Source organism: Erigeron canadensis, chromosome 1 (assembly GCF_010389155.1).
Source record: "Erigeron canadensis isolate Cc75 chromosome 1, C_canadensis_v1, whole genome shotgun sequence".
Classification (NCBI taxonomy): Eukaryota; Viridiplantae; Streptophyta; class Magnoliopsida; order Asterales; family Asteraceae; genus Erigeron; species Erigeron canadensis.
The window spans coordinates 54,151,227-54,176,239 of NC_057761.1; the positions used below are offsets into that span (position 1 = coordinate 54,151,227).

Here is a 25,013-nt window from a genome sequence, read left to right on the forward strand (position 1 = left end):
TTAGCATGCAATCAACCATTTATAAGGTGACATAATGGTTAACTTCTTAGATATTTTTATAAAAGGATTCAGGTTCGAATTTCACGATATACAATCTTAAATGTGTCTAGAAAAACAACCACCAAAACGGGTCGCGTAATCAAGCGACCAATATCTCCGGCAACAAGTCTGAAAATTTTATCATTGGAATCATGTAATGAAAAAGGGATGCGGGAAAAACCTCAATCGGAGTGAAAAAATTCACTGAAAACCCATTAATAATGTTAGACGTTACGACATAGCAATAATCGATTCCAGCAATATATGACCAAGAAAACGACTATTGTCTCAAAATAAAATAAAAAATTTTTCATATTATCTTTTATAATTTATTTTATAAATTATTTCTATAAAATATTTATAGAAATGATTCTAGTGAATTTTTGGTGTTGAAATTATGATTTTAGTGAATTATTTCAGCAACCAATCATATATATGTAAGCTTCCTTTTAAAGTATAAAACTATCCGCATCAGTTCAGGATATCCTTCTAACAAACATCCTAATCAACATGTTACGTTAGCTTTTCATTCATTCTTCCCACAAACACTTTTTACCCATAACAATAATATATCTATCATTCACAAACAACTATATAAATTCCAAAGTAACTTTTGTCTTTTACCTTTATCTCTCATCATCCTTCCCCATTCTTCTCTACAAATAACCATGGATGGACATCCTCCATGTCACCAGCCACATCAATAGTCTTCCTACAAACACCCTCTATGTCATCACAAAATTCCTATGGACATCGTTGGTGTGGATGGTATCCGTTTTGTTCAATTTCATTTTGCGAGATAATCGAATCAAACACGTGACACACCGCCCTCTTCTTCCTCATGCCCTCCATAAATGGACGCTTTCGTGCTTACATAGCAGTATAGCACCAAAACAAAACCATATGCATACACATATATATAGAATTATAGATTATAGATTATAGACAGACACATAGAGAAAGAAAATAAAAAATAAAAACAGACTAGTATATCAAAAACAATCAATGGCAACAAAATTTTATATTTTCTTCCTATGGTTCCCCTGTCTTTCCCTCCTCATTCTCTCCGTTTACATAATCACCAAACACCCTTTTACCCCTTCTTCCCCAAATACCCTCAATGTTATTAAATCTGGTGACAAAATATGGCCTGTAAGTAATCCTATGATTATGGGTATTTTTTATTTTGTGTCATAATGGTTTTAGGCAAATGGGTTTTAAATTTTGAATGTTTTGGTATAGGAATTGGAGTTTAATTGGAGACTAATAGTGGCAACAATAATAGGATTCTTGGGTTCTGCATTTGGTACAGTTGGCGGTGTTGGTGGCGGTGGCATTTTTGTTCCTATGCTTACTTTAATTGTTGGGTTCGATACTAAATCTGCTGCTGCTCTTTCTAAGTGTATGTGCTTTTCACTTTCTTTTTATTTTTTTTTCCATCTTTTTTTAATCAAACTAAACGAGTAAATGAAGGGGGATCCCTGCTTATGAGAAAAGTCAGGCCTTTGGATTTGATATATACTGATATTTCTGTGGCCATTTCCAAGAACATATTTACTCTGTATACATAATTTTTTTTATGCAAACCAACTCACTTAGGTGAGTTGGCCACCATGACGTCACAGGTTCAATTCTTGTCAAAGGCAAGTCAGAGAATGAAAGTTATCCGTCGATTAAAAATCAGTATGCATAACAATTGAAAAGTAGTTCTCTTGCTTTAGTAAATACATCATATATATGCTTCTTGGTTTTGAAGGGTTATGTTTCTTGAAAATAGTTTACTTTAACCTAAGGGTAAGCATGTGAATAAAACAAAAAATGATTTCTTATCATGCAAAACAATTTTAAATATAACTGCTTAACTTGCATTTAAAAAATAGTCCTTTTATTATATTTTTTTTTTGGAGATGAAATATGATTTTTATGAGTGAATATGTGTTTGAAGGTATGATAATGGGGGCATCAACATCATCAGTTTGGTACAATTTAAGAGTACCACATCCATGCAGAGAAGTGCCAATTCTTGATTATGATTTAGCATTACTATTTCAGCCTATGCTTATGCTTGGAATCACACTTGGTGTTGCTCTCAGTGTTGTTTTCCCTTATTGGCTTATCACTATTCTCATCATTCTTCTGTTTTCAGGTAACCGCTGATCATAAATTAATACTAAAGCTTCTGTTTTTATTTTCAGATTTATGACATTCATAAATAGCCATTAAATATATCACAAGTTATTTTATTTTTGGTGACCTGTAGAAATCTGAGAGCCATGATACCAATCTGAGACCTTAGTAGTTAGATCAAAAAATTGACCGTCCAAATTGATTCAATTCATATGTGAACTTTTTTTTTAAAATATTTTAATTACATGTGCTTTAATACGTAAGCACATGTGAAATAAAAATCTTTAAACTGATTTGTTTGCATTGATCATAATTTTTGTTTAGCCGAATTCTTAATATGAGTTTTAAGGAAGACTGAAAAAATTAATCTTGTTATTTTAATCTTTGCTTGTAGACTGTTTACATTAGTCATTTATTCATTCAAATGGTTTCTATTCTTATAAAGAACATGAAGGACTGTCATGCTGTCTGTCTGCATCTTAATGAACCATCGATCGATCATTTGATTGATCTAGTCATGCTTTTCTGTTATTCTATTTTTATCATATGTTTGTAGAATTATTTGTTTTTCAGTCTATTTTGAAAGGCAAAGACTTACACCTACAACCACGTAATATTTACACCAATTGTCTCTAATAAGACTTGTACCCACAACTTTTATGTTGATGAATCACCCTAATACCGCTAGGCTAAAAGCTTAGTGCTAGCAATCTTCAATTTAGTTTAGTCACCCTGATAATAAGTGAAGGTGGGGTTGTCTCACGCCCAACTTGGGTAAAAAATTATTCCATTAAAATCATGTGGGCTCAATCATTTATTCATTATACAAAAAATATTTAAAAAATAGTATGTGAGTGTTTTTTCACCCTATTTGGGTGTGTGACAACCCCACACTCACTTTTCCCGTATAATATTGTTCATAGGAACATCTGCAAGGTCTTTCCTTAAGGCTACTGAAATGTGGAAGGAAGAGACAATAATGATGGTGAGTGATTATTTTGGACTTGTTATATGACTGAGAAAAGAATGTTAGGCAACTTGAGGGAATCCTCTCCCGAAAAGGAATATCGAATCTAACAAGTACCCTTTCCTGCTGATTTTATTGCAGAAAGAAATGGAAAGGCCACGAGAGTTCGTCAATTCCCGTGGAGAATGTAAGTCCCATGAATATTCCATTAATTTTTTGAGCACTAAAATGCAACTTTTCAAAATTGGTTTACCTTTTTACCTTTTTAACTTGTGTTCTTTGCTTCTGATTGTACCCTTTTTGTTCTTAGTGATGATTGACACATTCGAGCCTCTTATTCCTAAAGAGGAGAAAACGCCAATGGTGCCCACTGTTAATTTCATGTTTTTTTTTTTTTTTGCTTTTCACCTATTAAAGCAAGTTATTCTTTTCGTGTAATATATATTCTATTTTACCAAAATTTGTAGCAAATCTTTCTTTTCAATTTACGTTGGAAGATGCTCACACCTCTAATAGTTGTGTGGATTGCTTTTCTAGCTCTTCAGATCATTAAGGCAAGCATCCTTCATATTACATATCTCAACTACTAAATGATTTTCTACAAATAATCAAAAAGTATTTTAATCCAGTGAAGCTTAGTTACATTAAGAAGAACTTAGAACTAAAACAGAAAGCTCATCAGTGGTAAATATAATATTGAAAGTAAAATGTCCGACTTCTCAAAATATGTGCTAACAGCACGGTTCTGATCTCCCTGCAGAATAGATTATTGGTATGCAGCTCATCATATTGGCTAGTTACAATAATACAGGTAATTTGTAATTACATGATGGTATTCTGTAGAAATGACAAGATGACCAGGCCTGGCAGCTTGGGTAATGGGTCAAAATGGGCAGTGGTTGGATATCATTACGTTAATAATAAACCCTTGAATCAAAAGCTTTAGGAGGCTGTCGTATGCGTTAAGAAGAGGCTTCAGGCGACTTTAAACCCATATTACGTGTTCCCCTTATAGGTAAAAATATCTAACCACTTTGACCCTTTTTGGGATAAAACACAACCCAAATCGACTCATCCTGATAGTAAATAGGCCGAGATTGTCATCTCTAGTATACTAGTATCTTGGTTGTAATAATTTCAACGCTTTCGTGCTTAACACTCTCACAGTTATCTTTACATCTGTTTGTGTTTCTTGCAGTTTCCAGTAGCACTAGCTGTTTTTGGGTATGAATGTGTTAAGTTGTACAAGGAAAGCAAGAGGAGGAAAAGCATGGGGAACCCTGAATCCGTGTGTGAGGCTGCAATTGACTGGACCACACCTCACCTGATGCTCTGTGCCTTTTGCGGGATATTGGGAGGCACCGTGGGTGGCCTTTTGGGGTCTGGTGGGGGGTTCATTCTTGGCCCCCTCTTACTTGAGATTGGTGTCATGCCACAGGTTAATTATCTTTCCATTGAATAAAATTTAACCAACAGTCAGGCCCTATCTATGAAATCTTTGTACTGTGGGAAAAAGGTCTGAAAGAGTGCAATTATGCGTGCTTAATGCACATTTCTTTGCACATGGCTGTTGATTTGTTTTTTTGTTCCTAGAAAAACTGCAAACTATATGCAGTCACTGCGTAAGTTCTAATAGTCCCTCAAATCATGCACAAGGTTTGCAGTTCCGGTGATTGGTCTAACGGGTAAAACTTTTTGTCCTGGTCAAAATGGCCATGTTGGATTGACCCAGAACATTTATGGTTTCAGAAAGTTTTAAGGTTATCGTGATTATTTTCTGTGTCAAATATGTTTTATATAATTTCAACAATGCTTCTAACTTTTATTTAATATAAATATGTAGTTATTTTTATTAAAGTTACACTTTGGGCAACTTCATACAGTTTCCTTCTGGCTAATCTTCTGATTTAACCTATTACGTTATAAAATATAACACGAATTAACCCGTGTATAGGTAACTAAGTTCAAATTGCCACATCTAGTTTTTCTTTCCAAGGAATAGGGCTTAGGATAATTGTGTGTTACTATTATAGAGACAGTTGTCTAATGGCCATTACTGAAATCTTACATGATGATTGTTGCATGTGAAATGTATGTAGACATGTACTTTGGTTCTTGCATCTACATTCTTTCTATATATCTTTTTGCCTACTAATAAGCCAGGGAAAACATTGTCTTGGTGTTTTATAGGTTGCAAGTGCAACAGCAACGTTTGTGATGATGTTCTCATCCTCATTATCTGTGGTCGAGTTTTACCTTCTCAAGCGTTTCCCAATTCCGTTTGGTATAATCTTCTTCACCATTTCACCATTTTGTTTACATATATTATGCTTCTGAAAATTAATTGAATACTAATTATGGATCAATTTCTTTGGCAGCTTTATATCTGATGGCAGTATCTGTTATGGCTGGCTTCTGGGGTCAATTCTTCATAAGAAGACTCATCGCATTTCTGAAAAGAGCTTCACTTATTGTCTTCATTCTTTCGGCTGTCATCTTTGCCAGTGCTATTACAATGGGTAACTTTCTAAATCCGCTTTTCTTGTATGTTGTAATCTAGTCTAGAAAATATACCAATAGTGTACCATGATGAACTTCTCTCGATATGTAGGAGTTATTGGGGTCGATAGAAGCATCAAGATGATTCACAACCATGAATTCATGGGATTTCTCCAGTTTTGTAGCAGTCAATAGCTATAGAAAACATGTCAAAACTGTGAAAGATGGAAGAAAGTCCACAGGAAATTAGTTGGTGAAAGGGATTGAACACGATTTTCATCTACGTCATGTAGCCCATTTCGCATACTACAGGGGTCAGGTAGGATGGTTTTGTTTCTTTGCTTCATCATGTGGATTTGATTGTCAGAAACTATTATTTTTGGTAACCTTCAAACGCACACTGCGCTACATAAAGGTAGAGTAGGATCCGAATTTCTGACATGCTATAGTTTCCTTTAACATGTTGCTGACATTGATTTTTTTTATAACTAAGTTTAAAGATAAAATAGAATACTTTTTAAAAATCTAATAGGATCCGAATTCCTGACATGTTATCATTTCTTTTAATGCACTACCACGTGTAGCTAGCATGGTTGCTGTTTCTAGGCTCGATATATGGTATGATAAATACTCACAATGATGGGGAAGTAGCAGCAACCATGCAGCACATGCTGGTTCGTCAAGACAAGGGTTGCAGAGGGAGGGAGGGATCCATCACATTAGCCTGGTTCCTAAATGTAAAATTTCACTTTAATTTAGTTAAAAAGGTCCTTGTCTGAAAATAGTTACATTACATTTTAGTTTGATTAGTTATAAATGTGATAGGAAAGTGTTAAACATTGCCATTAACGCTATTTCTATGACTTGTGAGATCATGATATGTGTACATTTTTGCATATTAGACACAGACGAACCAAAAAAAAAAAACTTCACTTGACAAATTAAAATAGGCTGTTTTAAAATCTATAATTGCAATGTCAATTAGAACAAATGAAAGACAATAATTGTCATTGCCATTTTCTGACATATTACACCGCACTAAATTGGTGCACAGACTGTTGTTGATTTGGGCTGCTGGACTGTCCTTATTGGGCTACTCATTGTGACCAGTTTGTCCACCTTCCCCAGCCCACTCTTTAAAATCTGAAATATACCCTTATCCCTATATAATATACGAGTATATGACTTTGTTATCTGGAAAATGGTACATCTACATTAGCTAAATATAGATTACTATATGTTATGAATTATGATAAGTAGGATTCCCAAAATTTGCCTATATAAAACACACTATGTACCCAAATACTATTTGCTGATACATTTCAGGCCTTTAAAACTTTGTGTCTTGCTTCAAGCCTTGTGTTGTTATATAGAAGTATAGTTTAGTACTAGTTGTATACTTTATCAGTTTAAGTGTTTAAGCATCAAAAATAAAAAAAATGTTTAAACATCCATGAGGCTGATATTGTTACTTTGTTAGACCATCCATTTGAAATCTAAACCAAATGTCATTAATCAAACGAATACAAATGAACTAATCCTACATCCTGAAACGCCGAGAATCCTGGCCGATCAAAATCACACGTGTTCTCTTATAGTACAGACAAAAATAAAAAATTACTATTATTTGATACCTAGTAGTTCTACGAATTCTAATTAGGATAAGATGGGAGAACTGCCCAATTTGAGTAAGATGGTGTTGGCACTGATGTGGGATCATAGTTCATCATGTAGTTGCTGTCATTGGTGATCATTGCAGAAGTCGTGGTAGTGCCAGACTGATGTTGGCCTAGTGTCAGCTGATGATGAGGGTGGTTGGTGGTGGTGCGAATTGTGGCGACTGATGTGCTCTCAACAGTTTCTTCACCCGACATGTATGTGTACCCTGTACTTGAGCCCGCCCCTTGTTTCTTGCTAACTTGTTCCTTGAGTATGGTTCTCAGTGCTAGCACCTTCAATTAGAGGATAATAATAGCTAGTAGTGGTTAGTAAGAAGTAAGTTTTGACAAAAAAAAAATCTACCCTTCTGAAATGCACTTTACAAGTATAGTACCTCTTCTTGAAGCTTTTGTTTCTCCCTAGAGACAACATCAAACTCTTGTTTAAGGGTATCATACAAGCATTCGAGCTGCTTAGCCTTCCATCGAGCACGGCGGTTCTGGAACCAAACTGCAATCTGTCTGGGCTGCAGACCAAGTTCATGTGCTAGCTTCATTTTTGTATCAGGGTCAAGTTTCTTCTCCTCTTGGAAAGTGTTTTCTAGTGCCTCTAACTGTTCACTTGTTAGCCTTTTCTTCTTATCTTGATTGTTGTTTTCATACTCATTTTGGCTCATTTCCATCATTGCTAATGGTGCCTGCATCATTTGATGATGATGATGCTTCATCTCCCCCATTCCACCTGTTTACATTAATTCTCCTTGTATAAGTTAATGATCTAGAATTAATTTTTATATACTTATAATGTATTATTATGCCTCAATACATTTAATTAAAGTTTTTCTACATATAGTTTTAAGCCTTTATGAAAGTAACTGCTACAAGGATATGATATATTTACTTGTATGCACTTGAATATTTTGGAAGTACCCCATGGGGCCGGTCACAATGGAAGTGTATACTTATTATATATATTATATATAATGCCAAAAAGATGCACTACATACTGTCAATATGGTGAACTTTTTTGGTACACACGGTTCATGATATAAATCATATATAGTCTATGGATCGATTATTTTATAACTATACGTCTATATGTAAAATCATTATTATTATGCATGATTCGACGAGTCTTAAACATGTGGAAAACTATCGCCCACATGCAGAGAATATATATGATACTAGCTAGCTATATGTCCTTGGTTGCTGCATAACAAATTTTCTGCGCGTGATACTTTATGTTTAGATTCGTTACCAACTTTCGTTTTCTAACGTGTCTGTACGTCTACACGTGTACACTGATGAAGGATCATGTAAAAACTCGTATAGTGTTGTAACAATGGGAATTGACGAACGATATCTACACATCTTCAATCTACCAAAATATAATATCCGAAGCACCCAAAAACTCGAAGTTGTTTTTAATTTTCACATATATATGAACGTCAAGTACGTGTAATGTATTGACAAACATTGAGCATCACTTCCCTTCTCACGCTTCTAGCGGCATGTATCTAATTAATAATTTGTTTATACTTGATTATATATGCACACATAAACTCAAACTAATGTTAATTATATATGTTGCACACATATGTTGTATATATACATATATCTTTAGATCCAATGACCAATTTTGTTGAAATTTACTTGCTTCCACTTTTTATGGGAAAATTGCATCACTACAACAAATAGGTTATTCTTTCACATTTGTTTTTTCATATTTTTAAAATGTGTGAAAAATTTTGTTAATTTAATCACATTTAAAAGTGTGTAGAAATAATTTTACATTTAAAGTCTGAAGAAAATTAAAAAATCACAATATTTACACACTTATACATGTGTAAAAGAAAAGTTCACACTTTCAAGTGTGTAAAAATATATTAATTGTTCACACTTAAGTGTGAAAGTTAATTTGTAACACATATTTTCTTCACACATGGAGAGTGTGAGAAACTATGTGTTACAAATTAACTTTTACACTTTCAAGTATTAACTTTTTGTTCACATATTTATAAATATGAAAAAATTACAACTTTTAAAATTTATTCACACTTTTAAATGTAATTTTTTTTACACATTTTTATATGTGATTAAATTTATAAATTTATTCACACTTTTTATAACCAAGTGTGTGCATGGTTCTCTTTCTGTGCACCTTTACTTGACACTTCAAGAAATTAAAGATATATACTTACTTGAAGTATATAGGTGAGTATACATGTATCTATTTACTTCGTGAGATCTTTTGTCAAGAAACGTACATGGTAAATATGACTAATTTATTTGTAGGCATACATTTTTAAAAACTAACCTGGTGCGTGCTAATATGATCGATCTTGTACATCAAGGTATGTACAAGTAACTTCAGTATAAAACTATAACATTATCTAGCTTGTATGATGACTCTCGATATCGATCTTATTATATACTTATATACGAATAGTAGTTAATTATTAAGGAGTATATATGAATAATAATTGATCAGTTTCCAAACTTAATTAGTTACAAATTAGATCAAAATTTAGAAAATCTTGAATATTACAACCCCTAATTAAGGTTCTAGCTATAAGGTAATAATCACGGAGTACATTTTAGTATAGCACATAAAAGATATTCTTTGTGTTTGATTCATTTTAGTAAAACTTTTCTACCAAATATGTAGAAAATGGAAGCAACCTCTCTATTTAGGTAGTGGTAAGGTCTGTCTACACAAGGTACACCGTCGAGGTATTGGGACTCAAAATTAAACTCGCTGATCGGAAGGCGGCACTGAGCAGTTTCTTTTTCATTTTAGTTAAACTTGTATGAAATAAATATTGAGTCCAAAAATAAACTTGCCAAAATAAATCATCAATAATGTCATAGCTATACACAAAAACAAAGAGAAAAAGAAAAAGAACTGAAGGTCTATATAAGTGAGAAATGAATTCCGTACCAGGAGGGTATACATAATGATCATTGTTGTAGTTATAAAGAAACGCAAACGAGCTTTGTGACGTAGGTCGAGGAATAAACGGTCTTGGATTCACACCATTCCACTCCATGCTATATATGTATGTATGTATCTGTGTATATACATATATGTTACTTGTTATTCTTTGGGCAAACACACTCCTTTGCAAACAATGTGTATCAGTATGTGTGGTGCTTTTTGGTGCAAGAAAGGGGGTGTGATATATATACACACATATGTAGGTATATGTATGATGTTACTATAAGGAAGTAAGTAAGAACATTAATAACGGAAGCAGTAGTCCTAGGTCAAGTCTGTGAAGCCCATAGTACGGACAATGCATTATTTGGTAAGATTTATAAAGAAAGAAAGAATTTGAAGCCATACCCAATTACCCATGTACCAACGGAAAATAAAAATAAATTTGATCCATTATTACTAGTTTAATTATTCTTAATTTCAAATATTGTATCGGTAATATGTAGGCGGGGTTTAGTTATAAGCTTAAAAGATTTACAAGAGTAAAGATGTAAGTTTATAGAAAAATGTGGTTTATCTATACAATCAAATAAAACAAACCACCCATTTTTATTCTTAAACTTTTTGTCTTTGAAAAACCAAAAATAACATTCTCCTTTATTCACTAATTTAAACATCTTCATTTAATATACTTATAATACCTTTAATGAAATAATTTACAGTTTAGATCCCCAACACTTAAAATAACTACAATATCACATTTAACATTAATTACTTCTACATTCATCACTATCATCTCCCCCATCACCGTCCCCACTGCCGCCCCACCACCGTCACCACCACCACTTCCGCCATCACAACCCACCACTGCTGTATTGTACGGGCATAAATCTAGTTAGAAAAATATAGATTTATTGTGTTTTTCTTAAAAATTACCAGTTTTATCCATATTTAACCTTTATCCATACTTTTATTTCAAAAGTCAACAATTTTGGTAAAAAGTCAAACTTTTGCCAGTCAACATTTTTTGATCGTTGATAGGGTTCCAAACTCATAATTCAAAACCATAATTTATGAACGATGAGAATGAAAAATGTAAATTTAGACAAACCACATGAACAATTTTTGTACTTAACTCTAGAAATTTTTTTAAAAAAAGAATTGATGTCATGGACTTAGTAAAGGTGTTGGACAAGTAAAGAGTGGTACTAGTATGTTAAAAGGGAAGTCACAATCTGGTCCTGGAGTGAAGATGAGAAGGTTAGATCACACACAAACTGACAATATGCCTCTTACCTTTTTCACGCCTCTTCTGACTCACCACATCTATACATCTATTTATCTTAATTTCTCTCTTTAATTTCTATGAGTATTATATCACTGACTATGTCGGGTAGTTAATATTTTCTAATCTCTGCCGATTAATTAAGAGCGTAGTAGTAGTTGTAAGACTTAAAATTTGTTTTATTCATATGAAAACAACATTTTTTTTTGTGTGTATATATAGATATGAATGTGTAGGGATGTGTGGGGATGGAAGGATATAGAGGTGGCTTCAATTCTTAAGATGGTAACATGCATCGAGTAATTAAACTGACATAACTTACGGCTCCGAGTGAATGCTCCTTTAAAAGTTACATAAATATAAAAACAAAGACATCATCTGAAAAACCTAACAATAAAGATAGAAAAAGGCTGTAAGCAAGTTACGTGTCTTGCGACACCGTTTGGAAAAAAGAAAAAAATTAGGAAAAGAAAGACGAAAAATGGAAAATAAATTTTAAAAAGCTAGAGAAAAAAGTCTAACAGTTTTGGGTGATATATATTTGATTGATAGAATAGAATATGTGTTTGTAAATTTTTATTTGTATTTAGTTTACTAGTTAATTAACCCATGTTAATTAAAATTTTAAAATTATAAAGTATATTTAAAAAAACATATATAGTGTTTATTATTAAAACATTATAACTTGATATAATTAAATCTAATAATTCAATTAACACAATAATTATATAGTTAATAAATCAACTAACACAATAATAATTTTTTAAAATAAAAATGACTACCGCATTAAGTAAATAAAAAAAGACATTTTATTTGTAATATTATATAAAAGAGAATTTTTGTTCTTTAAATAAATGATTAGTACTCGTACTTTTATTGAACATGTAAAAGGTAATTTCTATTTTATTTATATATGACATTATAATTAAATTAAAAATATTTTAAGGTGAGATATGGATTTGCCACATCAAAAACAATCTAAATATAAACAATTTTGTTTTATTATTTATAGAGATAGAGATAAGTCTAACATTTCTTAAATGTATATTTTGAAACAGATAAGAGAAATGGTTCAACTTCAACAATAATTATGGAAATGCTACGATTATGTTGTGTATATCAGATGGAGTTTCAATTTTGAATTAGATAAGAGAAATGGTTCAGCTTCAACAATAATTATGGAAATGCTACGATTATGTTGTGTATATCAGATGGAGTTTCAATTTTGAATTGAGTACCATTATATAAAGGGGGAGAGAATATAAGGCTGTTAGGTACCTAAGCTTAGAAGTTGAACACTCACATATTATTTTTTAATCCATAAAATTTAGGGGGCAAGTATTTATTCATTAATCAAGAAATATTAAAAAATTTGTATGTGGGGGGTTTCACACCTAAGTTTAGATGTCGGACAACCTTATATTCATTTTTCCCTTATATAAATTGCATTGTAGTAACGCTCTTATTACTTTTTTCATCAACATCTGTATCTTTTTTATTAATAATAGTTCAATAACAAAAGTCGAGCTATTTTTTTCCGTTTTTTTTACTTTAATTTATAAAGTAATGAATTACGCCTCTAAAATTGATCTCGTTTGAGACCTTCAAAGCCTTAAGCCGTCTTTGACTTCAACAATAATCATGAAAATGCTTGGATTATGTTGTGTATATCAGATGGAGTCAAAGATTCTCCAACCATATATATGTATCTATATTCTATAGAGGGAAAGGGAAATAGATAGTGAGAATATTTGTATGTGTATGTTCAATGGACAACACAAACAGATGAAGAGTGAGTTCTTACTTTGTCATCATATTTTTTTGTCATTTAGAAAGACTCAATAAAATGCCAGAAAAAGACAACAGGCAATGCGAAGCTTTCTTTGTGAAACAGTTTGCACTTTGCAGTTTTGAACTGTACCTTAAAAGCAATCTTATCCCAGTGAAAACTGTAAGATTCGTTCATTGGTAAATCCGTAAATCATACATTGGTAAAATCAAGTACTAAGAAAAAAAAAATGTTACTCATTAGATAGTATAGTAGCATGTTTTAACTTTTGACCTTTTGTTTGAATATGGTACCCCATTTTTTTTTCCCTTTACATTGCATTCTCTAGTTTTGAATAATAATAAAAAAAAAGAAAGGTTAAGAATAGAAATGATAAGAAAGGGTAAGTAAGTAAACATATAAAATACATTCTCGAGTTAAAAAAGAAACTAAAGAAAGAAAAAGAAAATAAAATGTTAATTACATTCTCAAGTTGGAATGATAAAAAAAAGAAAAGAAAATATATGTAATTTTACAATTATATCCTTTCCTTAAAAATTAATTAAAAATAAATAAATTGTACATATTTTTTCTTCAAATCAAGAAAAAAACTACATGTGGTGAAATACGGTGGTCCAATAAGACGAAGGTAAGTGACAACTATCATATATGTATTACTGGAGTCATGTGCCATTTGATATGGAAGTTTAGTTTTTGAAGGATAAAATAGTAATTAGACAGCATGTTGTATTGTATTCCATCTGAATCCGGCCATTTTTCGGCGGAAAACTCTGAGACAAAAAATGACCAAGTTTTCCATTCCTTTCTAATCTTTTCTTTTATTAAAGAAACTTAAGAATACAAGATAGCAAATTATCCCTTCCCTTTTTCTTTCTTTTCTATCATAAATATAACTCACAAATATAGTGTTAATGTCCGGATGACAAGCAACTTCTGAATTCTGATTGCTTGAAGCAAGTATCAACCAAAGTCCAAAACAACTTTCTTTAAAAATCATGTCACTAGACACGAATATTCAAATTTGGTTTAAATTAAGGTCCATAGTTGTAACATCCCAAGATTTTAAGGTAAAAGAAATTAACCCCTTTATATAGTTTTGGCATTAAATTAATTTCCTAGTATTTTATTTTTAGATTTAGGGTTAATGTAGTTGGAACTTTAGCGGATAGTGGGTAAAATACCCACAAAAGATAGGATGAGTCGTGGCATCTCCTGAAAGTGCCAGCCATCCATATGACTTATGAATCATATTCCACTTCTCTTCTTCTCTACATCTTCATACAATTCCATCTCTTCTCTTCAAAATCAAAAGCTTAATTCTTCCAATTCAAAAGAGAAATCATTGTATTAAACATCACTATCTTATAATCTCCATTCAAGAATCAAAAATTATGGTTGTGGGTTTTGGTGGTGGCCGAAAATTTGGAGAAAAGAGGAAGGAATTGTAAATTAAAAACCCTAAGTAATTGTCTTCCTTGTTGAGGTAAGGAATTTTCCAAAATTTAGCTTTATCTTTTCTTTTGAAATTAGGGTTCATGGATGAACCAATTTGGGGGCTTTTACTAGAAATGATTTATGGTTAATTTTTCCCAATTCCTTAGTTAACCTAGTTGTCATTGAGTTATATAATGTGTTTGATTATGAAATTGATAAGCTCTTGTGATAAATTGAAGTTATGAGAAAAGATGAATTTTTGCTAGTTATTGAAAAGATGATGAAAAGGGTAAAATGAGCTACCTAGTGTTATTATAAGAATGAAAGTAACTCAATGACAAATGGGTTGGGTTTTGGGTTTAGAAAAGGCTAGTAATTGAGGACTAGGTTAAGCTAGTCAAATTGTGAATGAAAGCTTATGCATTTTATGCTATGATCATAGGTTGAGCTTGTTGAGCATGTTGAGCATTATTGTTTAGCATTGTTGTCTTTGTTGCGGAGGAGGTGAGTATCCTTGCATACCTTTATGTATACGTCGGGTCAATTACCATAAGATGTGAATGTTCCAAGTATGGTAATTGATTTGGCGTTAAGCCCATGTGGGGCATAGTTGATGAGGCCTAAGAACCCCGATAGTTGATCGATTGAGGCCTAAGAACCCCGATAGATGATCATGATTATGTGTTTAGCTTATATGGATCCATATATGTATTTGATAGTGTGCAAAGTGAACATGTAAATGTGACACGACGGTGTCATAGGTTACATGTGAAAGTCTTTGCACTTGCCTTCCTTCGTATTCGTAAATGTATGCAAGCATATTCACTAAGCCTTTGCTTATATTTTAGTTGTTACACTTTTATAGGTAGTTCCGGAAGAAGGAACTAGTGTTGTTGACTTAAAGAAAGTTGAATTAGAGCTTGAAGTAATTTTGGAAGTTCTTGAAGGTATTTAGGTCATCCTTGGATGGATGACGGTCTTTTGGTGTAGATACCTAGTTGTCCCTCTCCTTTGACTCTTGGTATATTTTGGTGTGATGGTCATATTCCTTGTTAAATTATGTAAATGAGCAGGTGTAAAGTTGTTAGAAAGTTGTGAAGTTGCAATTTGGACGAAAATTGTGTCAAATTGGGTAAATGACCCGTTTGGTGGTGTTCATGGGTTTTGAAACTAGATATTGTTGTGTGAAAGTCAAAATGTGTTTATAATGTTGTTAGAAACTTTCGGAATGTAGTTTGTGAAGTTCATTGTGTCATATGAAGGCTTTAAGTTGGTTCAAGTGTCAAAATGGTTATAGGGTTGCCGGTCAGGTATCCCACTGCGGCGCAGTGGGGGTGGTTTTGCCCACTACGGCGCAGTGGAATCCCACGGAAATAATTTTGTCTCTTCCCACTGCGGCGCAGTGGGGGATATGTTAAACCCACTGCGGCGTAGTGGGGCTCTTGCCCATTCTGTTCCGAGGATTCCCACTGCGGCGCAATGGGGTGTAAAAAAAAAATCTAGTATTTTCGGTTTATCGAGTCGGGTCCTTTCAATTGTTTGTTCATTAGTTGAGGTTTAATATATATCGAAAGAAATGTGGAAATATGATATTTGTGGAAGTGTATGATAGTGTCTTTGACTTTATATTTCGAATGAACATCCAAAGGACAAAAACCAATTGATAATATTAATCGATATTATCGGTATGTAACTCAAAGTAACTTCTCTATATAACAGTTGATTAAGGTTGTCCTTGATATAGATGTTGAAAAATTTGATAGTTCATAAAGCTATATATAATATATGTAATCCCTAATTCTCTAATCATATCATCATTTTGTCTTTGATTTGTTTCTTTTACTTTGTTTTCAATCTTTATTCTGCATTTTCACTTTGAATAGCAATCATTATTCATTAGAAACCAACACATCAAAATAAAGGCACATTACATATATTGATATATAGATCGACCTTGATAATTAGGTATAAGAAAAGTTGTATTTAAAGGTAGTACTATATATTATAGGTCCTTATAACATCTATGATCTACCAATAAACTAAAACATGATTATAGTATTCTTTGAACGACATGTGTCATATTCCATGATCGATACGTGTCTTTTTTAATATATTAAATAACTTATTTACTGTTTGAATTAATCTATATTCATCATGTTTCCTAATTAATATCAAATACAACTTATCATATGTATTCATTAATTAATTAAAATAAGTTTAAGATAAGATCTAAGTTTTCCTCAAAACAAAGAGCTGTATACATTATACCTAAGGTATATTTAAGTTTGAGCTGAGATAATTGTCCTTAATTTTGATTTATTCTTACTTTTTATAGTAATGTATAACTTATGACATCATTTACTGATAATAGATGAAAACTAATTTATTTATTCTAATCTATAAAATACTTTAAATGAATTAACTATGTTTTTAAATTATTACTCCCTCCGTCCCATTAGAAGTGTCTTATTTTGAATATTCAAAGTCTTTATGTATCAATTTTGACCTTAATTATTTTTGTTTGTGTTATATAATGGTTGATGAAAGTTATATGTTTTGATTGAGTTTTAGATATATTTTCATTTGGTATAAATTTCATCAAAAGTTATATAACACAAAAAAAATATATAAGGTCAAAGTTAACAAATTAAGACTTTGAATATTCAAAATGTGACACTTCTAGTGGGACTGAGGGAGTAATTATTTATCCATCCACTAATATGACGAAACGTATTTAAGAATTATAAAACGTTACAAACCATGTTCTAACAGAATGATTTTAGATTAGCTGATATCATTGCCAACATCAAAAGTAATATTAGATATTGGTAAATACCTTTATGATACACGTTTCTAACTATATTAGGCTACTATTGAGAAACCAAATGCTTATAATGGGGAGTGTGTTTTCAAACGTTTTTTTCTTTATAAAAACTCAATGGTACAATATCCATAGTCAATCGTTATAATAAATCATATGATATATATATATATATAGTCAATCCGTACATCATATGGGTATTAGAACTAGTAAAAGTATAAAACTATAGAAGGGTAATTAAGCTAATGAGAACACAAACTTAATTGATTTTATGGTTTTTTAAAAACTTTTAGCTTTCATTGACAAACATAAACTACATGAATAAAAAGGATTCGGTGAATCCAAGCCAACATTTAAAGTACATAATGCTAAATAAACAATAATTCGTCAACATAAAACCAAATCTTTATGGATCTAAGCAAAAATTCTAAAAGTGGGCAAATGGATCACGGATCCATGAAAGTCCCTGTCCAAGCCCTAACAGAAGCAACAAAAAGCCATCAAGTCTCCAATTTCAAACGAATACCTGAAAAGTGCACTAAACAAAGTCAACACTAGGTTGTTGAGTTCATAGTGATGGATCACAAGGAACCATCGTCTAATAACATATAAGTATAAGTTAAGGCGAGTCACGACTTACAAGTGGACTATATAAGTCACCATGTCAACCAAGATAGGTAAACTTATAGTAAACCTCGTCACATAACAAGCTGATAATGTATCATCAATAACGAGAGATGCGTATCATAAATATGCATAAGTGATGTCAATATCAAATTATGTGCTCAATGTAAGCAATGTCATAATTTATATCATGTGTGTCAACCACGTCATCAATGCAACAAAAAGAATATGCTTGCGTGTGTACCGCTCAAATAGAGTATGCTTGCATTTGTATTACACAAATAAAATATGCTTGCGTTTGTACCGCACAAATAGAGTATGCTTGCGTATGTACCGCACAAATAAAATATGCTTGCGTGTATACCGCACAAATAGAGTATGCTTGCGTGTGTCTAACTCAATCTCACCAAACAGTCCACCAACCGACTCCCATAAATCGGTCTCCCCAATTCAAACCACAAATCAAGCATCCAACTGACTCCCATAGATCGGTTTCCCCAAATTCAACCATAAGTCAAACATTCAACCAACAGCCGAAACAACATGTACATACACTTTGGAGGATTCTACTTTCATCAAATCATAGATACTTATATATATAAGGTCACCCACACCATTCTTACCACATCTATAACCCTTTGAAGGCATAATCGACTTCCATGTATGCACAATTACCCTAATCACAATATATAATCATAAACGAATGCAAAATAAATCCAACAATCCAATCAAACTACCAATAAATCAATCAAACAATCAAACACGTATGTGTGCACTTTCCAGCCCGAATCTCAATCGAGTAAGGAGCTACTGAACTCACCTTAGCCTTAGATGTCATTAGAATGAGCTTAAGTAGGTGAGCGGGGAGCACAATGATCACAAACCTATTACAACAACATCTTATCATCACATTATATCCTACACTATACCTCAACCCCAAAGATGGTTTGTAAGATGAATTTAGAACATTTGGTTAAAGATATAAAGGTTTTGGTTGAACACGAGTTGAGGTTTGACACTAAATTTTGACGGAGATATCAAAGTATTACACGCGCCTTGTTATGGATCATTAAGATGTAAGGATGAGTTTGGGTTAAGCAACTAAGGATTAGACACTTTAGAACACAAAATATACAAATTAGCAAATATGTAGCACGTAGGAAATGCATGTGGCACATATTTAGCTTTTCAGGTTTTTGGGCAAATATGTGGCACGTAGGAAATGCATGTGGCACATATTTAGCTTTTTCAGGTTTTTGGGCAAATATATGGCACATGCATACATGCATGTGGCGCATATTTGACTATGTTCGGACTTTACACAAAAATTGTGGCACATGCATTACTGCATGTGGCACACCTGACATATTCTTGCTCAAAACGGCTTTTCACATCAAAATCGACCCCAAACTCATTTTTGACCATTTTGAAGCTTGTATAAATGAAATTAGATACAACCCACTTCAAAACTCAATCCATAACAACAATTCCATGCTTAAATCCGAATTTAACTTAATTTACCCACTTCGTAACCCTAATTTCGACCCAATCTGTTTTTGACTTGCAATTTGACTTAGAAATACTTGGGTTTGGCTAGAAACATGATAATAAACATAAAATGGTAATTATAAGATAGATTTAACTTACCAAAGCCTCTTCCAAAGTGTTTGACCCATTTTTGACCCGTTTAGAGAGTTTCCTTGCACTTTGACCACTCAATTTTTGGTATGATGATCAAATGATGATAAGGTTGATTATTCTAACTTAAATTTACTTGAAATGATTAATTTGAGTGTAAGAATTTTAGAGAGAGAGAAGTGTGTGTTCTTGGAGTTTTTAGAGAGATAGAGAGAAGATAGAAATGAAATGGGTGGAGGAGGAGAATGGAAGAGTTAGGAGTGGATGGGGTTGGGTCTTGGGTATGAATCATGGGTATGGGTTGACCCATTTAAGTTTCTAGTTAAATTCACGTGTCGTCTAGCGTCGTTTAACATAATAAGTCGATGAATCAACCCGACAAGTCCATCACTAGTTATTTAGTCTCAAAATACATGAAATTACATTAACAATTTAATTCGTTAGTCAAATTATGTGTAAAGTCAAACGGTCGAAATTTGCGGATGTTACATACTCACCCTTTACCCACTTACCCTATTCACGGCACCCGTGATCTGCCTACTACACCACGTATTTGCTAGAATACTGACATGTGTCAAGCCAACTATCAACCCCATCTATTTACGACCTACCTATCCTGCCCATGACCTTTGACGAAAATTTAAACTTTTTTTTTTAACAGTATATCAACATTTAAAGTTATACTTTGTAGAAAGTAAAACTATCCACAAAAAAGTTACGAATTATTGGTCAAATTTGCGGATCAAAATATTATCTGGTATATTTGTGTCTGACTTGATTTAAATGATAAATACATTTATTAAATAAGATGGTTTTGATGATTTGTTATTATTTTTTAAAACCGTTTGATTTATCTAAGAGCTAATAACTCCAAGACAGATGAAAATATTACGAGTATATAAACAGTCTAATATATGTTTAAATATCTTAGTACAAAAAGAATTGTGATACAGGTGCTTTTGCCAAAATACTGGCAGTAAATTTTGGCATGTGAGTTTACATGCAAACAAGTGGCATAGTACAAGTCACTAGCTAGTAAGTAAACACAATTATGACGTTTACTTTTCTTGCTTTCTGCCATATATGTCCATGCCTTACGATCTAAAGACAAAAGACCACATCGCTATCTTTAGCTAAATGTTAATGAGACAACACTGGAGAATCGAGTGAATCAATATAAACAAAAGTTACTTATACAAAAGAACACATTGTTAATATATATATCTTTTGTTGGTTTTAACCTACTTATACAAGAGCTCTAATTGTATTCACTTTACATAAACATTGGAGAATCGAGTGAATCAATATAATTTTTCAAACTTTCTCAAGTTTTACAAATTAACATGTGGTTATTGGTCATCTTGTGATCACGAGTTCAAGCATTATTATATGTCGCGTTTACACGGGTAAATAGATTTTTCCCTTATTTTTTTCCCCCATAGTCAGTTTCATTCATTTTCTTAGCCAAAATTTAAATCTAAGACATTTTGTATGTAAACACAACTTCTTGCTACTGACCACTTGGTCATGATTAGTTGTTTGATACCGATTAAATAAAACTAATAAATATTATGATGCTAATGTTTACAAGATATTGCCAATGAGTTTCTTGTATTCAATCTAAACGGACAAAAGATGATATGATAACGAGAAGCATTACTTATCTCATTGTTTGACTTCATGTATTCAGAGAGTATTACAACACATTTAGGAGGTTTTTGTGTTGAAAGTATGAGAATCAAAGAGTGGATTATTTCACTCTCATTGTTATCGTTTGGTTAATAGGGTTGGATTTAAAAAACGGGCAATCAAACCCAAGAAATTAAACATGTTCCAAACTCGCGTTACGGGTTGGGATTCAAATTGATTTCCATTCCCGTTCTAAATAAAATTCATATCCATAATGATTCCAACCAATAAACCAAACGCCCGTTTACTTTGAATAAAACTTAAACTCGCTACTAATTTAATGATACGTGTTGAACCTCACGATAATTGATTGATATGTCACATTGATAGCCATGACGCCAACTAATTACGAAAACACAAAATCAATGAGTTCTGCCAACCAACATGTAAAGATTTGAACATTTGGGTCACCAGAAATGATGATGTCTCTTGCTAGACACAATTCTAGGAGTTGTCACTGATACATCTTTCCAAGGGGTTTTTTACCTGATCCCAAGGTCTCAAGTTCGAATTTTGACAAAAAGATTTTCCTTCTTTGCGATTTAAATGGGGATCTATGTACTATGTGGGAGCTCTGCAGTCTGATTTAAACAACATAGCCTACGCTCCCAATATATTTGCAAATCTACACCTGTCAATATAAAAACTAATACGCCATTGCGTTTGGTGATATATTATGATTACAAAATTTCAAATTTGAGGAATTGACAATTTGTATTCAAAGCACACTATTTATGCATTAATATAATATATTAGTGACAAGCTATCGATCATAATTCGATGTTATGTTAAAACAAGACCGAAGACTTCATACATTGGCATGTGCCATAATTTAAAAGCAAAGGCCGGCAAAGTCTTTGAAAACATCAAAGGTTAGGTGTTCTTGGGCAATCAGGAAGCATTCTGTTGTTGTGTGTACTTCCATCATTTGGATGGGATTTTAAGTGCCACCTTGAAGTCTATATATAAACACAATCATCTCCGAGAACAATAATCATCTCTATTGAAACTTCAAATTTTTATTTAAAATTATTATAAACTTCGAGTATGAACTTCAGATGACAAAGGATATATGCATCCATTGATGAGCAATGCCAATGAAGATTATGTTTGGCATCAGGTGAGATCAGCAAGGTGTTTTTATATAGTCTGAAACTCGAGATATTGCTACGGTTCAACCTTACCGTGTAGTCGGATAAGCGTTGACTATATGGTTTGATTGAGCCGTGCCAATATCGCGTGTTTCTTAATGACCTTCGGGTTGTGTCCGTAACCCTCTGTTGGGTGTTTGTAGTCTACTTATTTATTGAAATGGGTCTAAACTAATACACACTAATAATCTAAAAACTGATTTATTTATTGTATTTCCATTTATTACTTCCCACAAACAATATACAACATACATTGTGCAAATTGCTAAAAATGTTTTACCTCTTTTTCATGCACTTTATAGTATCATTCGACTCTAAAACAATTGTCAAATTCAGACAGACAACTCATGAGGATGCCAAAATCTGAAGTACATTGTTTTATTGAACTTCATGAAATGGTCATAAATTATGCAATTAATAGCTAGCTGAATCTAGTAATGCATCCAGAAGCCATTATTATACAACCTGCTACTGGATTTGACCAACTTTAATTCTTAGAATTCAGATGGTTCATCCATGTGCCATTTCAAAAGGACTTAAACTTTATTATAACAAAGTGCTATGCATGATATGAATACAACAAAGTGCTATAAATATCGTTAGGCCCAAGGCCTGTTTGTCATATGCTTTATTATAACAAAGCACAGATTATTGCGATAATTAGATATCTTTGCAATCAAATATAACATATTTTTTGTATATACAGAATTCAAAGCGAAATAGAAAAAAACAATTGTTTTGTCAATGGCCCAACTGGACTCCCAGACCATTTTAACCCATTAAAAAACCACCCAGACCTGCCATTTTGTCACCATAATAGCTATGAGGATCAATGCAACCTTGGCTTGTTTTAGGTCTTTCAACCACTGAGCCTAACCTGAAAACAAGTTCCAAGCCTTATTAACATATTGGCTGCACATCATGAAAAACAAGTATGAAAAGGCCAACCAATTGACCAAAAATCAATTAGATTAACAGTAATTCACTTAATATTGCTGGAATGTAGGGATCAGTAATTCATCAAATATTGCTGGAATGTGGGGATCCTCAAGAAACATTTAAAACAGTTTTTCTGCTGAAAAAACACACCAAGAAACAATTTTACTGAAAAAAACACAAAAGTGGTCCATAAGTAGCTTTGATCATAAATTGTCAGCAGGCCTCATTGGGAGCATATGCATTGTCCTATTGGGCTATATTAACTCTGCTAGTAGCTACATCTCCATAAATAACAATATAGACCTCAACATAATTGAAGGATTATGATGATTATGATGATTATGATGATGCAGGCTGCGCCGACCAACGCGCAGTGCAGAATTTATTGCTTTACTTACCACCACCAAATAGGCAAAAGTACTACATTTTTAATTTCAGCATCCTATTGTTCCGGGCTCAACTGCAGTTTTTGCAACCATAATAATTTACATTCAATTAAGATTCCAACCCTATAACCTGTTCATTCTCTCTCTCACCTCTAGTTTGTGTAAATGTGTGTGTAAGAGTGGGAAGATATAAAGAACAATGTAAATGATGACACCAATAAAACCTGTTTCTGAAAAACCAATGAATGTAAGTTCCCCAAGGCAAAAACAAGAACACAGAAAGTTATGTGCAAGGCCCCAACAATGAACATAGTAGTTGCAGAAAGTGTACCTTACTGTGGATTTGGCTTATGTACCTAAATTAAACTTTGAGTCGCTAAGTTTAGGTAGGGATTCTGGACTTTTTAAGGCAACTAATAGAAGCCTTAAAGATTAATTATGATGGGGATTTTTAAGTACTTGTTCTTTTAGTATGTCCATTGTTAGATTGATCGAGTTCACGGTTCATTGGTTAGCACGTTATCGGGTCACGTATGATGGGCTTAATATTAGTCGGTTAAGTTGCCGAGTCAATAAACTAAAGAGTTATTCTACGGAATCAAGCGTCAGCAGTAGCTAACATGGGTAGTATATAACCAAGAAATTTGGAAGTCATATTGGAGGAGCAAAATACACATTGGTTAACAATGTACGTGGATCATCAAGTGCCGAAGCTTGTGCTGAATTATGTACCACCCTTTTCAGTTTGAATATACAGCAGAAGCTTTCATCTCATTCTCCACACCAATTTATCTTTCTGCATCTTACTTTGCATACATACGTGAAGTGTACTGTGTTTTAAGTGTGTGTTGCAAGGGCCCTGAACCAACATTTACCACTAAAAAAAACATAAAGCAGAGACAGAACACTGTCACGATTGCAAATCATATGATGTCATGAAATAGTTCCTTTGTTCCTATAAAAGAGTGCAGTTTGAAAGCCTAGACTTGTTATATGGACACCATTAAATGTGTAATTGGAAACCAAGAC

At 32.8% G+C, this 25,013-nt stretch overlaps 2 protein-coding genes and 1 long non-coding RNA gene across 3 annotated transcripts; 1 reads left to right on the plus strand and 2 right to left on the minus strand.

The window, feature by feature from the left end:
- The first annotated feature begins 906 nt into the window (after positions 1-906).
- Positions 907-6,158, plus strand: LOC122585309 (sulfite exporter TauE/SafE family protein 4-like). Its single transcript, XM_043757437.1, has 12 exons — positions 907-1,191; positions 1,282-1,441; positions 1,985-2,185; positions 3,090-3,151; positions 3,275-3,320; positions 3,444-3,496; positions 3,601-3,687; positions 3,894-3,944; positions 4,332-4,571; positions 5,324-5,417; positions 5,512-5,652; positions 5,745-6,158. Exons 1-12 carry the CDS (start codon positions 1,045-1,047, stop codon positions 5,825-5,827), a joined length of 1,365 nt encoding a protein of 454 aa, XP_043613372.1. The 5' UTR covers positions 907-1,044; the 3' UTR covers positions 5,828-6,158.
- A 1,046-nt stretch (positions 6,159-7,204) lies between these two features.
- On the minus strand, positions 7,205-8,027 carry LOC122595165 (homeobox-leucine zipper protein ATHB-22). Its single transcript, XM_043767494.1, has 2 exons — positions 7,686-8,027; positions 7,205-7,584 (listed from the first exon to the last, which is right to left on the minus strand). Exons 1-2 carry the CDS (start codon positions 8,025-8,027, stop codon positions 7,285-7,287), a joined length of 642 nt encoding a protein of 213 aa, XP_043623429.1. The 3' UTR covers positions 7,205-7,284.
- Positions 8,028-17,855: 9,828 nt separating this feature from the next.
- On the minus strand, positions 17,856-20,034 carry LOC122583956. Its single transcript, XR_006321361.1, has 3 exons — positions 19,829-20,034; positions 19,002-19,065; positions 17,856-18,083 (listed from the first exon to the last, which is right to left on the minus strand). It is a non-coding gene; the product is annotated as an uncharacterized LOC122583956 (long non-coding RNA).
- Positions 20,035-25,013: the final 4,979 nt, after the last annotated feature.